This window comes from Equus przewalskii, chromosome 11 (assembly GCF_037783145.1).
Source record: "Equus przewalskii isolate Varuska chromosome 11, EquPr2, whole genome shotgun sequence".
NCBI lineage: Eukaryota > Metazoa > Chordata > Mammalia > Perissodactyla > Equidae > Equus > Equus przewalskii.
Genome location: NC_091841.1, coordinates 1,152,849 through 1,169,614, shown reverse-complemented (window position 1 = coordinate 1,169,614; position 16,766 = coordinate 1,152,849). Strand labels below are relative to the sequence as shown.

The 16,766-nt window shown below is 54.6% G+C and overlaps 1 protein-coding gene across 2 annotated transcripts in view; it reads left to right on the top strand.

Moving 5' to 3' along the window:
• Window positions 1-900: 900 nt before the first annotated feature.
• Window positions 901-16,766, top strand: part of ABTB2 (ankyrin repeat and BTB domain containing 2) — a 164,198-nt gene continuing 148,332 nt past the window's right edge. The window contains exon 1 of one of the 2 annotated variants that reach the window (XM_070564714.1): window positions 901-2,181. In XM_070564714.1, coding sequence (XP_070420815.1) covers window positions 1,299-2,181 — 883 coding nt within the window. In that variant the 5' untranslated portion in view covers window positions 901-1,298. The remainder of the gene's footprint in view (window positions 2,182-16,766) is intronic. The other variant, XM_070564713.1, reaches the window with a different exon arrangement.

Sequence of the window (16,766 nt, the reverse complement as noted above, 5' to 3'; positions counted from 1 at the left end):
CCGAGGGGGCATGAGGCTTGTCAGTGGATCCACCGTTAGGAGGCGCGTTCGGCCAGGTGTAGCGAGCGCAGGCCAGTGCTGGGGACATTTCTCAACCTGGCGTTCTTCCCGTAGTAACCCTGCGTACGCACGCACACGCACCCTCGGACAGAAAGGATCCACCTGACAGCACGCGGTGTCCTGTAGATGTACCAGGGAAGTCACGGACTCCTGACAATCTGATCAGTTAGAGCCCTCGGCCCAGAGTAATACTCCGAAAACTGCGTGTGGAATTTCAAGGGCAGGGGGATCACAGGCCTCCTGGAGCCCGTCCATTTATCAGATTCCAGGTTAAGAAGAAATTCCGTTCTGATGGGAGCCTAGATAGCAACGTAGAGAAAACCGGCCTTGGATGTGAGCAAAGAAGCAAGCAGGGGCGTCCCTCCTCCCTCCAAACACACTGGAGTTTCCTCTCGGAGAACGGGAGGGGCTGGACGGAAAGTCCAGGAGAGGGTGGAGCGCCCGGCTTGGGCCCCCTCGGCTCGCTGGTGTGCCCCCACCCCCGGACCCACCCTCGACACGCCAGTGTGGGTGTTGGGCTGCAGACGGCTGGGAAGGGGGGCTGCGAACGCCCAAAGCCTGGACGGCGGGAAGGGGCAGCGCACGGTGACGCCCCGGGCCCGACATGTCCACGCCTCCCTCCCCGGCCTCTGCGCCCCGCTCCCGGCTCGCCCGCTCCCGCCCCTCCTCCACCGCCGGCCCCGCCTCCGCCACCACGGGGTTTCGCCCGCGGCGGAGTGAAATCTGCATAGTGGCCGCCCCTCTGGGAGATGATTGGTGCAGCCCCCGGCCGTCGCGGCAGCCGATTGGTGGGCCGCCCGAGTTATTTGCATGTCGCCGGTGGCGGGGGCCGCAGCTGCGCGGGCGGGCGGGCGGCCGGCGCCGCGCAGAAGTTTCCGAGCGCCTCCTCGCCGGCGGGGCGCGCGCAGGGCCCGGAGCCGCCTACCCCGGCCGCCGCCGCCCGCTCGCTCGGGACTCCTCGGCGGAGCACAGGCGCTCTGCGGGCGCGAGCTCGGGGCGGACGAGGGGGCGCGCCGAGGGGGAGCGGCGGGGCCGTGCCCGGGGCAGCTTCGCGCCGGGACGCGGGGCCCCGGCCGCCGCCAGGCTCGCCCACCTTCCCGCGGCCGCCGGGCGGGCGATGCGGCGCCGGGAGGCGGGAGGGCGCCCGGGAGCCAGCGCCGGTTTCTGCCCACCTGGGGAAGGGAGCATGGAGCTGTGAGCACCCCGCGCTCGGCGACGCCGCCCCGCGCAGGCTCCCCATGGCCGGGACGTACAGCTCCACTTTGAAGACGCTGGAGGACTTGACCTTGGACTCCGGGTATGGGGCCGGGGACTCGTGCCGCTCGCTCAGCCTCTCGTCCTCCAAGTCCAACTCGCAGGCGCTCCACTCCTCGGCGCAGCAGCACCGCGGGGCGGCCTGGTGGTGCTACTCCGGCTCCATGAACAGCCGCCACAACAGCTGGGACACGGTGAGCACGGTGCTGCCCGAGGACCCCGAGGTGGCCGACCTCTTCGCGCGCTGCCCGCGCCTCCCCGAGCTGGAGGAGTTCCCCTGGAGCGAGGGCGACGTGGCCCGGGTGCTTCGCAAGGGCGCCGGCGGCCGGCGGCTGCCCCCGTTCTCGGCGGAGGCGGCGAGGCGCCTGGCGGGGCTGCTCCGCAGGGCGCTGATCCGCGTGGCCCGCGAGGCGCAGCGCCTGAGCGTCCTGCACGCCAAGTGCACCCGCTTCGAGGTGCAGAGCGCCGTGCGCCTGGTGCACAGCTGGGCGCTGGCCGAGAGCTGCTCGCTGGCGGCGGTCAAGGCGCTGTCGCTGTACAGCATGAGCGCCGGCGACGGGCTGCGCCGGGGCAAGTCGGCGCGCTGCGGCCTCACCTTCTCCGTGGGCCGCTTCTTCCGCTGGATGGTGGACACCCGCATCTCCGTGCGCATCCACGAGTACGCGGCCATCTCGCTGACGGCCTGCATGGAAAACCTGGTGGAGGAGATCCGGGCCAGGGTGCTGGCCAGCCAGAGCCCCGACGGCGGAGGGGCAGGAGGCGGGGAGGTGTCCCCCGAGGTCCTGGAGATGGTCGTCAACAACGACGCCGAGCTCTGGGGCGTCCTGCAGCCCTATGAGCATCTCATCTGCGGCAAGAACGCCAATGGTAAGCGCCCGGGGCCCCGACCCATGGACGGGGTGGGAGAGGAATCCCGCCCTGGGCTACCCAGAGGGGTTCATTTCCTAGGACGAAGCTGGTGGGTGTGCCAGGACCTGGGAGAAAGCGTTCGGTTTGTGGGTGGAGGAGTTCATTAAATGGCTCGTGCCCTAGATTGTTCTTCTGGCGGCTGACTTTGGTGGGTGAAGTTGCGGTTGGTCTGCTCCCTCCTGTTCTGCGTGGCGTTGGCACTGGGAGTTGCTCGCTCATTGAGCCTCTTGACCAAGCCGTTCCTGAACCTGTCGTGGAGTGAAGCTCACTGCCCTGCCCCTCTTTGCCTTGCTTGACTGGGGTCTGTAGCTGGCCTCTTTCTGGGACAGCAGGGTAGACTGTTGGTGGTTTTGCCCCTGGTCCTCTGCAGCCCGATAGCTGGAGAGTCCAAACTCGAAGGCCGGTGGTGGGATAAGTGGGATGAGAGGAAGGGAGCAGGAAGCCCAGGACCTGGTGCTGACATCCTTGGGCTTTGCTGTGTTGAAAGATGCTCTTCAGGCCCTCTTTTGGAAGACGCAAAGGTAGTGGTGCGTTCTTAACTCTGTGTGCCCAGGGCGGAAAGGGAACCGCATGCCGGCTCCCAGGAGCTGACTTTACAAGGGGTCACCAACCGAGTGAGCAACTGATTAAAACCCTCTGTGGTATGAAATGCAGAACCTGTGGGCTTTGCTGAAAGAAACGATGAGTGGGTAAACCACATTGTGGGGCAGAGGTGTGGGGGATGGGCAGCTGCCTGGCAGCAAGTCTGGGAAAGGAACCGTTTCTCTGAAGGATGACATGGCTTCAGTGTAAAGGGCAGAAGAACGGAAGCACTTGACCTTCTCCCTGAAAGGTTAGGGTGTGACATGCGTTCAACAGCAAACTACCTACCAGACTCCAGTGTCAGGAGTCAGCAAACCCTAAATTATGTAGAATGGTGCCATGGCTAGACATCCTTGCAATCTGGTTGGAAGGCCATCCTGAGGGCTGTCAATGACAAACAAGTAGTCAGTGGAAGAGGCCAGGTGGGTACTGGACAGGCAGGCAGGGAGTCATTTAAACCTGGTTTAACATAATCATAATAGCTAAAGTTTAAAATGAGCAGTTAATGTGTCAGTGACTGTTTTAAACAATTTATCTGTCAACTTAAGTAATCTTAGAAACCCTATAGGGTGGAGGGTTATACCTACAGTATTATCCCCATGATACAGATGGGGAAACGCAGGTCCCCCGCCGGTAAGGAATTTGCCCAAGATTACACAGGTGTTAAGTGACAGAAGTGGAATTTGAACCCAGGCTGGCTCCAGAGTTCAAGCTTTTGGCCACCAGAGGTAAAGGAAACGACTTCCTTTTCATTAGTCCAATTTCCAAGGAGAAGGGTTGACATCTTAGGCTTCATTCTGAGGTTAGTCTGTATGTACCAGTGCGGCCGCCTCTGACTTGTGTTGGTTTTGCTTTTAATTCTGGCACTGCCGGAGGAGATGCCTGGAATGGAAGAGCATTTGCCTTTTAATTTTCCTCCTCATAAGTCAGAGTTGAGGTCAGTCCAGAAACTCAGTTGGTGACATCACAGCTGATAATTGTACTTTGCCTCCAGGTTTGTGGCATCAACACGGGGAACACAGCTCTCGGGGAGAGGAAGCGCAGGGCAGGGGGTTTCCATCCTTGTCATAACCCGGGAAGAGCTCTGAACTTTTGGCTGAGGGGAGGCCCAGACTGAACTCCAAGGAGGAAAGCCTCCTAGGAGAGAAGGCTGAGGCCCAGACCCTATAAACCAGACTAGAATAAAGGTGGAACAGCAGCTTCCAAAAAAAGCAGAGGCGTGCAGTTCCTGCAGAGCGCGGCCCAGCAGGGAAGCGCTCCTCCTCATTTTCCAGCTGCAAACCGAGACTGGTATAAGGGCAACTCTCTCTAGGGTCCCCCGAAAATGCAGAGGGGCCATAAATTGCTAGAACACACGTGTCTTCCACTAAGGGACTTATCACAAAGGGCTGTTTCTTATCCAGGGTCATCACTCCTTGGGATTTTCTTTAAAGGGTGGGTTTACGACCCCGTGATTTGACCTCTTCCCTACGGCCCTCCCTTGCCCCAGATGACCCTTCTTAAGCCTTGGTAGTCAAGACAGCGGGACTCTGTGTGACACACAGCAAAGCTCCCGGGCTGTTCAGCGCAGGCGTCTCCCTCTGTTACTTCCTTGGTCTCCCGGGGAGGTGACCATTCACTTCCACTTAGTAATGTGGATGCTCATTTTTTATACATGAAAACCTGAGAGTGGCCTCAGTAAACAATAAGGAGGCTGATGGATTAAGTCTCTTTAGACAAAGTGAAATGAATGTTTAGTAGAGGAGCAATGAATTACTTATGCCTGAAAAGTGACTTCAGAGGGAAGCATACACTACTTAGGAAAGAAGTGGAGACATCCAAACCTTTGTTATACTAAAGTAATCCCTCGGCCACCAAGGGTGCCATTGACACAGCTGAAGACTACGTGGGAAATGGCTACACAGGGGAGGGAGAGTCCTGGTTTGTATTCCCATCCTGCTGGTCTTCCCTTTAAATTATATCTTTGTTGTTGTTATGCCTGCTGATTATGCAGCATGAGCACATGCATTTGACTCAGCTGTACAGGGCTCTTAAACTTTTAATGTCTCCCAACTAGGAACTTAAGGGCCCTCGTCCATCTATTCCCGTCCATTACTCAGAGTGCTGGGCAAACATGGTTTCGCTCAGCCCAAGATAAACGATAAAAGTTCTGAAGTGTTTATAAAACATGATCTCAGCCTTCTAGAGCGGCAGGAGTCATATAGCGCTTGCTCACTTGGTGTTGATGTCCCTGTTCCCAGGGCAATGTCTTTAAGAGATGATATCTCCGTGTCTTCCTTATGGGAGGCAGAGAAACCGATTTAATAGAGTAGTGTTTATAAACACGGAGCTGGCAGAAAAACAGACACTTCTGTCCTCTCCCTCCCCCGTCTCCTTCTCTCTCTCCAGTGCCTGTGTGTGAGTTTGATGCTGAGCTCTTCTGGCTTTCTTCTTGGCCATTTTTCTAAGCTTTCGTGCGCGTCCATGGCATTTGAGAAGATCCTCTTTAGTTTGAGATTTGGGGTTAAATGATGGGATTTTGGTGAGAATATTCTTACTCCAGAGCAGTAACCATGTGTGTGGGAGTGGCTCTATTGTTGTGGTAGCACACACTTTGGAATCACAGTGCGGGTCTGAAGCTCCCCTCTGCCGTTTAGATGAGTGGCCTTAATGATTCTAAGCCTCAACTTGTCATATGTAAAATGAGGGTGGAAGGCACCTAACTCATGAGGGCTAGGTGAGATCGTAGGCTTAAAGATCTTAGCACATAGTAAATGCTCAATAAATAGCAGCAATTCATTCAACAAGTATCTGTGGCGTGTGGACCCTGTGCCGCTGCTGTGAAAGTGCCGTGGATTCCGTGGTGAAGGAGGAGGGTCTCCCTCTCGCGAAGCTTACAGACCAGTGGAGGAGACAAGTAAACACACAGGGGTTTACTCTTAGCAGTAAGTGTGATTAAAAAAAGAAGAGGTAATGGGATAGTGTGAGTGGGGCTCAATTAAAAGGCTTCTGCGAAGTTTATTAGTAATGGGCAGTGTGTCGGTACTGCTGCTCTCTAAGGACTTCTAGGCAAAAAATAGTTGCTGAGGCCTTTTCTGAATTATTATTTATCAGCGGAGGCAAGTCCCAACAATCTCATTTGCAGCTGCGTCTCCAGCAGGATGAAAACTATTCTCTTAGTTGTAGGATTCCTGCAGCAAGGAGGTTGAAGATGGTTTCCACTGAGATGACCAACCGCAGGAGCAAGGCTTAGTTGAACCGCTGTGGCTGTGGAATCAGTTTCCGAGCCTGGGCAGTCTGGGGGAGGAGGCAGCTTCCCTTCTCCTTGACTGTTTTATTGAAGCCGAGGGGACTGGTAAAGATGAAACAAAGCAAGCTTGGGAAATGAAAACTTATTTTTTTTCCTTGAATGCCTGAGAAATGCAACCCCAGCCCGAAGTGTTAGAGGAACAATGTGGAGTTGTTCTGTTTCCTCCAGAAAGCTTTACCGGACTCCTCCACCCCCGCCTGGAAGAGCCGCCAAGCTTTGAGGTTCCCCCGGCACCTGGATCGTATTCCTGATCATGAGCTGCTGTCGCTGTCTCTCCCGTCACACTGCGCTCGCGGGCATTCGTCTCCCTGGAGCCTTGCCCGTGGCTGGGGCTCCATGAATGTCAGGCAAACGATCCCACCACACAAAATGTTTACTTCCAGAAATTTAATTTGAAATCCCTTGGCACCGTGGAGGAACCTTCCTCCTTTTCTACCGTGGCAGAGAATTTCAAGTTGTTCTCGATGAGTAGAGGCAGCATTCGGGGGCACCCAGACCTTTGGGACACCATTCAACCCTCAGCAGCCCTCATTTCCAGCAGGGTTCCCAAGGCCCGCTGCGATGAGTAAATGTAAAAGGGAGGGATCTCAGGCTAGGGGATTCCTTCCGTGGGTGGCACCCAAGTGAGGGTTTCACAGGAGAAGTCTGAGAGGCTACAGATGAACCCACAGGAGGACGGAGTTGAAAGACAGGCAGGCAGTTTTCTGAGACTAGCAATACCAAGCCCTACTTGCCGCAGAGCCGCCCCCAGAGGACAATCTCTGCTGATGACAATTGCTCAGAAGAGGTTGCACCTGTGTCCCACCCACCTGTCTCCAATTTGAGAATGGAACCAAGGCAATCACTGCCAAGACATTCCTGGGATGCATAAACACCTAAGGTTCCGAAACAAGCCAGAGACACTTCGCCACTGATCCTTAGGTTGGTCCTTACCCCACCTCACGGTCGGAATCTGTCCTTTGCCAGGTAGGGCAGTAGGTGGATGCTTTGGCCTCTGTTTCCACACCTCTGCAGCTGAAATAACAGGCTTGACCTTTGTCCAGCACCTTACATTTCTTTCACCTGTGATCTTGCCGCATCCCCCATGAAAACCCATTGAGTGGGATGCCCTTTTACAGAAGGGCCTCCGGGAGCCCAGAACTCACAGTTAGGTAACAGCTGAGTCAGGATCATGCCCCGTATTACTCATGCCTGTGAAGAATCACAGAAACAGAGGAAGTGAGGAGCAGGTCAGGATCGACCTTTTCCGGTGGTGGTGAGGGTCAGGCTCAGCAACAGTGGTGTTTATTATAGACCTTGTTTGTCAATGGCCTGCTGTGTCTGGCACTTTAAATCCATCAAGCCCAGCATCGAGGCCCGGGCGTGGACCTTCCTCCGAAGGATGCTGTGTTACTGTTTCAGTGCTGCTTCCCGGCGGGTTCACCCTGCAGGTGCCGTTGATTCTAAGGAGCTGCGATTGCTGCCCAGGGAGGGCCTCACAGACTCAGCGCTGGGGGCCCTGAGCCCAGTTGCACGAAAGCTGCAGACCCATCTGCCGTGCTCTCCTCAGGAGGGGTGAGTTGGCTGCGGACGGTGGATGCACAAGGAGGAGAGGTGCCCAGAGGGGGCCTCTGTTGGGCCACAGGTCTTGGGAAGCTCAGTGCACTTCTTTGGAGTCAGCAGAAAAGCCTTTGTTATGATGGGCCTTGATCTCCTCAGAGCCCCCTAGGGTGTCAGGCCACCGGCGAAACCTCAGTGCGAGGAGCACGGGGAGAAGGAGCCCGCTGGACGCCCGGCTCTGCAGTCTGAGTTGGGTCCCAGAGCTCTCTCTTCCCAGGCCTCAGGCAGGCCACTCGCTGCCTGGTTTTTCTGCTGTGAGATGAGGGGCTGGCTCTTCTCCACGGGCGGCCGTGCCCGGCCGTGCTTGGTGCTCCCGAGATGTCAGAGCTGCTGCCCGTGTAATTCCTGGCACCCCTGCGTGTGCGCTGAGTGCCCCTGGGCAGGGGGTTTGACTTTGTCCCTCAGTTTCTTCCTTTCTAACAGGATTTCTCGACTTTGGTTCATCTGACATTTTGGACAGGATACTTTGTGTGGGGCTGTCCTGTGCATCACAAGATACTTAGTAACGTCCCCCTCCTCTCTCCGCTGCCAGTGGTGACAATCAGAAATGTCTCCCGACTTGGCCAGATGTCCCCGCGGGCAAACTCGCCCCCATGGGCAAACTCGCCCCCGTAATAGGACTGGGAAGACTACCCTACTCGTTGGATGTTTGTGAGGGTTTAGGAGAAGCCTCTGTAAGGACTTGACACTGTGCCTGACACATAACATGTTAATCCCAATTATTGCCGTGTTTTTGCAAACTTGTGTTGGATGCACTGGTTGTGTCCACTTTTGCCAAAGTGGGCATCTCTAATGCAGGGGAGGGTCATAACCCCAATCACAGGGTGACAAGTATGTCACAAGGCTTTCCTTGGTGACTAACAGGTGGGGGAAGTTCCGGGATCTGGTGATGTTATGTTATGGCTCACTTGCCCCCAAGATGGAGCACTGGCAGGGGGCAGTGAGATCAGACCCCTCCCTCTGAGCTCCTGCCCGCCCTTGCTAGGATGACAGCGACAGTGTGAAGGCAAAGCTTGATGCCCCGGGAGCCATTCTCCTGTGGCTGTTGGACCCCACTTGTTGCAGCTGCCAAGTCCTGAGCCACAGGACAGCAGGTGTTTTGTGTTTTGCTGGCCTGTCATGTAAACATACTTTGTGGTCGTCTTGCTTGTTTTAAAAAAGTCCTAAATGGTTTTGCAGCTCTGGTGGTATGTTTGGAGCTGTGTCCCAAATTGGGAGGAGAAGCTTAGGAACCACAGCCGAAGTCAGCCCGAAACGTGCCACTCAGCCTCATTAATCAGCCACTTACTGAGCGCCAGCTACACACAAGGCAATGGAAGCAGAACGGAGGAGGACGGGAATTGATCTTGCCTGTCCGGGAGCTTAGAGTCTCGGTGGGAAAGCAAAGCGTATAGACGGACCCTTAAGAGGAAGTTTGGGGCTGCTGCATTCAAACTACAGGGCTGACACTGACAGCCTCCACTCCTCATGTGCCACTGCCGCCAAGGGTGCTTCTCAAGAGCTGGTTCATGGGATCCTCCCAAGCTCTCTGTTAGGCGGACGGGGAGCTTGAAGCTTTTCGTGACTGGAGAGCTCAAAGAGGAGAGATGAGTCCCGGCTGGGTGGGTGGGAGGGAGTCAGGGCTGCTCTGTGGAGGATGTGGTGTGTGAGCCAGTGGGATTCGGGCAGGCAGAGCTGTGACAGGGCAGGGGACGGGGTGCAGCGAGCACGCAGGCTTCCAGACAGAGCCAACGGTGTGAACAAAGACCTGAGAGCCGGAGTGTGTGAGCCGGAGAACGGCAAGGGAGTCTCTTGGGCTGGAAGGTTCAGAGGCGTAGCGAGGAGGAGCAGGGCAGATGACACGGCAGGGGGAAGCTTGCCCACGTCTTTTATCTGGAAGCTAAGAAGCTGGCCAGAGTGCAGAGTTTTCCAAAATTCCTCCTCATCATTCAGAAGTCAGCGTGTCTGCTCCCCGCGCATCGTAATCGCAGCCCCAGCCCTCCCGGGACCCCTCTGGCCGGTGGAAAGCTTGACTCAGAAGTGCCCCGTGCGCTGTCCTAGCAGAACACGTAACCAGAGAAGACTTAGCTGAGCAAACTTGGACCGAGAGGGCATGAAGGGCAAGGCTTCTGTCAGCCCTGCTGCTCCTGTTCAGTCTGGCCTCTGACAGGGCGTTTCTTCCAGGGCCCTGAGTGCAGCATTTCAGGCCAGCACAGAGCGAGGGTCGGGGCAAACTCGTGAAATGGCGCCGTTGGACTGAGTCTTACCAAGGCAGGATTCTCGAACATGGAGGTAGAGAGGGACCCAGGACGAGGGAAGAGGGTCTCGGAACTTTCTTCGTTTGTGAGTCTGACTTGATATGTTCAATTCCAGTTTAGAGTTTATCATTTTCCAATAACAGTTCAATTCTCAGAGGTTTAGTCACTTTCTAATTCTTGGTGAGGGTGTTTCCAGAGCATTGATAATGAAGATTTCAGTCATGTTAAATGTTTGATGTTGCAGACCACTTTACAGCTCAGCCGTCTGGGTTGGACTCCCTAGGGTCCTGCTGAATCCCGCTGACAGTAATAAAATGTGCCAGATCATCAATGGCCTAGCCAATAACTTGGGTGTTGGCCCTTTTCCTGACCCCAGTGTTATGAAGGAGTTTTCTTGTCACTTGAAAAAGAGAAATCTCATGAACATTTTGCAGAAATACATACATATATAAGTCATTTGTGGTTAATGATGTGGGGCCCATTGATTGCTTTCTAAAAGTGGGCTTGGGGGTTGGGGGAGCAGTGAGGCCCACGATGGAAAAATTAAACAGGAAAGCTGAACTTAGAGGTACTGGAGACACACGGTTAGGGTGGGAGAGATGAAACTGGGCCACAAAGGGTGAAACAGCCCTTTCAGGACATGAAAATTGTCCCTAAAATTGAGGCTAAGCTTTTGTTGAACATTTGAAAACTTTTTTGTTTTTTTTTAACCTGGACCTTTTAAAATATGAACATCAGTATTTTCTGTGAGGAGAGCTGATAATAAACCCAGCCGGAGCTCATGCAGCCAGCAAGTGTGTGTGCACAAGTGTCTGGCATGGTCCCGCTCAGAGAGCGGAGAATTTGGGTCCAGACAGTGCTGGGTTGCAGCGTGGCCCCTCTGTGACCCGGAGTGAATCACTGCGTCTTCTTGGCTCTCTGTTGTGTTATCCGTGGTGTGAAGAGGTTGGACTAGATTCTCCAAGGGCCCTTCTGTCTCTGATGATGTTTCTAGACCCACATGGACACTGTGAAATCATTTTCCCAAGATCGAGCTCTGCAGTCAGCATCCGTGGGAAAGGACCAGCCAGGATGGAGCTGGCCGTGCTCTGAAGGCCTGGCTGGGGCGTAGGACTCCACACCGTCCTTTTTGTATTGGGATTAACTGTGATTACCGTCCTGAGTTTTTCTTCCCCCTTCCCTCAGAAGGAGGAGTTCTGTCTACTCTTGGCTGACCTAAGGCTCCAGCCCTCGGCAGCTGTGTCCAGGCGCTGGCAGGCCTGCACTGTGGTGAGATCGAGGTGACTTCATACGCCTGGTGTTTGAAGCCCGCCTACCCAGACCGGGTATTTATAGCAGGGGAGCAGCTAGGAAAAAAAATGAGCTATGCTACACCCTTCTTTATGCTCCGTGGGACAGAGGCAGGCATTGTCAGGAATTCAGAAGGCAGGGCTGTATAATCCAGCGAGATATTTTTAAATGCTGTTTGTTGCACTTGGTGGGGCCGGTTTTTCAAAGAGCAGGGAAAGCGAGAGGGCGTGAGGATGACAGGCTGCCTGGAATCCCGAGAGCGAGCGGGGAGCCTGACCCTCCAGGGTGCGTGGGCTCCCAGCCCCGAGTTACTGCATAGCCACACGCTCGGGCAAAGCTTGGGAAGGTCCCCACGAGAGGCTGGGTCACTGGGGTGGCTTGTCGTCCCTTTTCCCACCAGTCCATCCACAAAAGTGAAAATTAATAAAATTTTCTGGAGAAGGCAGAGCATTTGGCCAAAACAGTTGCTTCTGTGAAAACCAGGGCCTGGTGCTGCTGCCATACTCATCTCAGCAGCTGCGTAAATCAGCACGTACGTGGGGACGCCGTTTGGAAGCAAGGGCCTTCTGGAGGTAGTCCTCCCAGGACGAGCGGGCAGGCCAGGCCTGTGCTGGACCCAACTCAGTAGCAGGTGAGGGGGCCGCCGGGGCAGAGCTACCTCTGAAAGGCATCAGGTGACCCCCACCTGTCCAGTGACAACCTGTGAAGTGTGCTAGGAGAGCCTGGTGTGTTTTCTGGTATGTTGGTCTCTGAGGAGACAGGTGGCGGTTACAGGATTGGGAGCAGGGGAGAGGCTGAGGTTGGTGGTAGAACAGATGAATGGGAGAGACCTGAAGGAGTGGAGGGTGCAGGCCCGATGGAACCGGAGGGAGCGTAAAGCAGCTGGAGGAGTCACAGCGAGGCCAGCCAGGCTGGAGAAGACAGGTCCGGGCAGAGGGCAGAGCAGGTGCCTGGTGGGTTCAGGGAGACCAGTGTGGCTGGGGTGGGGCACGCAGTAGGAGATGCGATGGGGAGGGGTTGGAGGGGTGGTTGGTCAAGTAGGGCCTTGCAGGCCATTGTGTGGTACCTTGGCTTTTAATTCTAAGTCTTCTCGGAGCCACTGGGCGGACTAAGGACAGAAATGACGTTGTCTGATTTGCTTTCTCACAAGATTACCCTCTCTGCCGTGTCGGAAGTGGCCTGTAGCATCGGGTGTGGAGGCAGCGTGCCCACTCAGCGGGCTTTTGCAGTAATCTAGGTGAGAGAGGATGGTGGCTTGGACCGTGGTATCAGTGGAGGAGGTTATGGATGTATTTTGAACTTAGAGCCAACAGGATTTGCCGACAGCTTGGATGTGTGGGGTATGAGAGGAACCAGTCTGACACCAGGGTTTGTGGTCTGAGCAACTAAAGAAGGGAGTGGCCGTTGACTGAAGTGGTGGGAACAGCTGCGTCTGGACGAAGCCGGGTTGAGCCCAAGATCTGAGTGTGATTTGCTTGCTTGTCTCAGACTTAATGTAGAGAGAGAGATCAGCTAGGGGGCTGGCCTCCAGCTCTCCTTGGCTGGGAGGGAAGAGCCCCTGGAACATCCTTATCCCTGGGATGGGCTGAACTGTTGCCCTCCCCTCCTTCGCCCACCCCAGGGTGGGCACAGTCCAGGGGGGCTGGCGAGGGCCTCAGGCAGAGGGGGTTTAATTTTCAGTCCTGTAATTCTTTGGTGGATGGCCTTAAGAGCCCCTGCATCTTGCTTCCTGGCTTCTTCACAGGCAGCTGGCAGCCTTTATGAAGACCATCAAATCTGTTCCTTGCCGTTAGCGTGGGGCCTGTGTTACTGGGTCCAGTTGTCCTGTGGGTTGCTGTGATTTTGTGCATGTGTTCTTCCGTTCCGGGAAAGCGAGGCTCCGTTTCCAGGCTGCTTTGCATTCCTGGAGGTCAAGTGTGGATCAGAAATTTGGCCAGAAGGAGAACCTTCTTGGGTGCCTTGAGAAGGCACGGGGCCTGCAGCAGGCTCAAAGGCACTGGAGTCCCCGGGCCTGCTGGACGGCCTGACCGCGGCTCCTGAGGAAGAGCACGGCGGCTGGGAGGCTGTGAAAGCGCTGCCACTCTGCCTGCCAGTGGTTGCTCAGTCTCAGAACCTCAGTTTCCCTCCTCTGTTTATTGCATGTGTTACGGTTCCTAGCTCATAGAGTTCTTTCGGTGGCCCTTAACCCTGGATTCACATCAGAATCACCTGGAGAACTTTAAAGAAAAGTGTGTGTGTCTCAAGGCCCCACCTCCAGAAATTCTGATAAAAATGGTCTGGAGTGAGGCCCAGAGCATGTGGGCAGAGTTCCTGGGGGATCCTGGTGCTCAGTGAGCGGTCAGACGTTCGCTGTTATTAGCACTAAGAGAGTCATTGTTCTGGAGCACTCATTTCTGCCCCACCCAGGATGGTGACTTTCTTTCACTTCACAGCTATGCTGCTTGGCTCACTCAACTGGAGGCATCACCAAAGAACGTCCAAGAGAAGTTCAAATTGTTAGGTTGGCATGAAAAAGGCAAAGTTAGACTTGGAATGGCAGTAGCACCGTATGATAATGTTATATATCCCACTGGCAAGTGAGTGAGTACTATTAATTCCATCTTTAAGAGGTGGAAACTGAGGCACAGAGAGGTTAAGTAACTTGGTCAAGGTCACACAGCTAATAAGAGGTAGAGACCGTAATGAAGCCCAGGCAGCCTCACTCCAGATTCTCTACTCCCCAGCCAGAGGAGCCGAGAGACTGAATTCTCAATTCCCATCCCCAGCACGCACCTACCATGTGTCGAGCCTTTACAAAGTACCAGACCTGAGGCCGTGTGCTTCCCATGTATCGCATCATGTAATTATGGCTGCCCAGTGAGGTGTGTCCTCTTCTTACTCCCCTTTTACAGCTGAAGAAGCTGAGGCTCAGAGAAGTCCAGGTGGCATAGCTAGTAAAGGACACAGCAGGATTCAAACCAAGGTCTGCTGGTTCCGAAGTCGTCCTCCTTCCCTCTCCCTCTGTCTGCCCCTGCCTCTGTCCGCTGGAGCAGCCTGGTGGGGTGAAGCCTGTGCAGTGATTTCCTGAGCAAAGAAATGGCTGGGTTGGTCCAAGAGGGCAAGAGAAACTGAGGCCAAAGCACCCGCATAGGGGCCTTCAGATAGGATGGTGGCGCCCGGGTCCCCCGCCAGGCCGAGGGCTGTGGTGTGGTGCTCGTTTCTGCCCGAGTTTGAGGATGCATCCTCCTGTTGGTGTGAACGAAATAACATCCAGGACACTGTGTGTGCTCGTTGCTTAAAATAGTTCAGGAGGAAGAACGGGCAGAAGCTGTTTGCTCTGGGGGTCTGTTTCCTCTTGATTTATGATGCCTGGGGGACGGTTGGGCCTCTTCTTGGCTACCCTCTGGCTTTTCCTTTCCACCATATTTTAGCCCTCGTCATGGTTGGCCAGAGGAGTTTGTCACCAGAAAACGTGATAACTTTTCCTAAGTGGTTTGACTAGGGGCTCTCTACACATTTAATTCTTTCTTTTAAAAGGAAAAAAAATGAGGCGAGGCCATTTGTTTTGGTAGCTGTCATTCCTCTCTTCTAGCTGAAAAGATTCCAAGGTTACAGCGACGGTGTTTGCTCTGGGGCGAGAAGAGTGTATTTTATTCTGCTCATTCACACTAAGGCCTGCTCTGGGGAGCTCTCGTCAAGTGGGGCCCAGGAGGCCTGAGGCGCCGTGAGTGAGGGCTGCTGTGTGCAGCACGGCAGCCACTCCCACGGGAGGCCGTGTAGAGCGAGTGAAGTTCAGTAAGGTTGAAGATCATTTCCTCAGGTGCAACAAGTCACATTTCTGGTGCTCCCTCGTCACAGGAGGCTGGTGGCTACCATGTTGAACAGAGCAGGCACAGAGTGCTGCCGAGAACAGCTGGGCAGCCAGCTGACAGGGCGGAGGAATGAATAGACAGGACACAGTCTGTATAATAGACACAACACACTCTATATTATTTAATGGGACAGGGGACCATCAGCCTCAAGGACTGAGGTGACGTCCCTCTGATCGCCACGTATTTATTTGCAGGCAAAGAAGTACAAGCATAGCAGGAACTCGTGCCAGCAGGAATATGCAAGTCAAAGCTCAGCAGTTCTAGTCTCCCCACTTCAGTGTACCCCGGCCCTACACCAGGCCATTCTCTGAGGGAGTATCCTGGGAACAAACAGTCTGGCAAGTTATGCAGATGGCGTTCCGTTCCTGCAAGGGCCCAACGTTCCTAAGCCCCTTGCCTTCATGTTTGATAAGATGCTACCTTCCGGCCTTTGATTCCAAAGCACAAACAATCTAACATGGTAGTTTATGAGAATCAGCAGATTCCATATTTCTCAGTCACCCATTTTGTAATTTGTTCTTGCTAAGCTTAAAGCCTTGCAATAATGTTGCTATGCTCTCCTGCAACAATAGAGCATCTCCATCGTTGCAGACAATTCTGTGGGACACGTGATCCTTTGAGTGGGTCATCGGTTGGTCACTTGGGGCCAGCTCTCTGGGTTTTCACAGGTCTCAAAATTTTAGCCATCCACCAGGCTCTCTAAAACCCCTCTGTCTGCAGAAACAAAGATTCGTGGAAGTGGAGATTAGGCCATTGATTCTCATGGCTCTGACCCCTAGACCCTTGACATGAGGTCAGGTTTTATGGTTTCCAAGCTGTGTGGCCTGGGGCAAGTCCCTTAGCCACTCTGAAGTTGTTTCCTTGTCTGTGAGATAGTGATGGAAAAATACCTCGTAGGGATTTCGTGAGGATTGAACAAAATGATGAACTCTGCGTAAAACACTCAGCAGCATGCTGACACATAGTAAGGATTTAGGTGTGTTACAAAGTTTCCATGTCTCTTCTCCTTGGAGCCCCTCCGTATCTTCTGGAGATAGATATTGTTGCCGTTTTCAAGGTGAGGAGCCAGGCTTTAAGGGTGCTGCTGCTGCTCCTGCTGCGCGGCCCCTGCTGGGGGCAGGACGACTTGAACTTGAGTTCTGCTTTTGTCTTCCAAGGCTCTCCTTCCCTCTTGGGCTGGTTGATTGACTCCTGTCATAAGTGAGAGGATGTATGTTTGAGCTGGAAGCTGTTTTGAACGGACTTTCATTCAGAAGCTGCCAGTTCCTCCCTCCGTATGCGGTGAGCTCTGCTCAGAGGATTTTGCCTAAAGCCGGCCGTCGACATCCATCTGGAGGGCTGCCATCCAGAGGGCAGCTGCCAGAATCTGGGGCTCCTTGGACCTGAAAGTTTAACCAAGAGGTTAAAGTTTTTAGTGGTTCACGTGCCCTGTGGTCCTTTCGCGTCCTTTGCTGTGAGTCCTGAGCCTGAGGGAACCCTCCGTCGGATCCTAGCAGAGGTTGGCTTTGTAAGGGGGTCTCTTGAGAGGAGTAGGGCCAAGCGTGGCCTCTCTGCTGGGTAGAGGGTCTGAGAGGAGATCTGCTCCTGCTGGGGCCTGGGTTCAAACCCTGACTCCACTGCTTACTTGCTCAGATCATACAGCTAGTTATTTAACCTTTCTGTGCCTCAGTTTCCCCTCTGTAAAATGGGGACAGT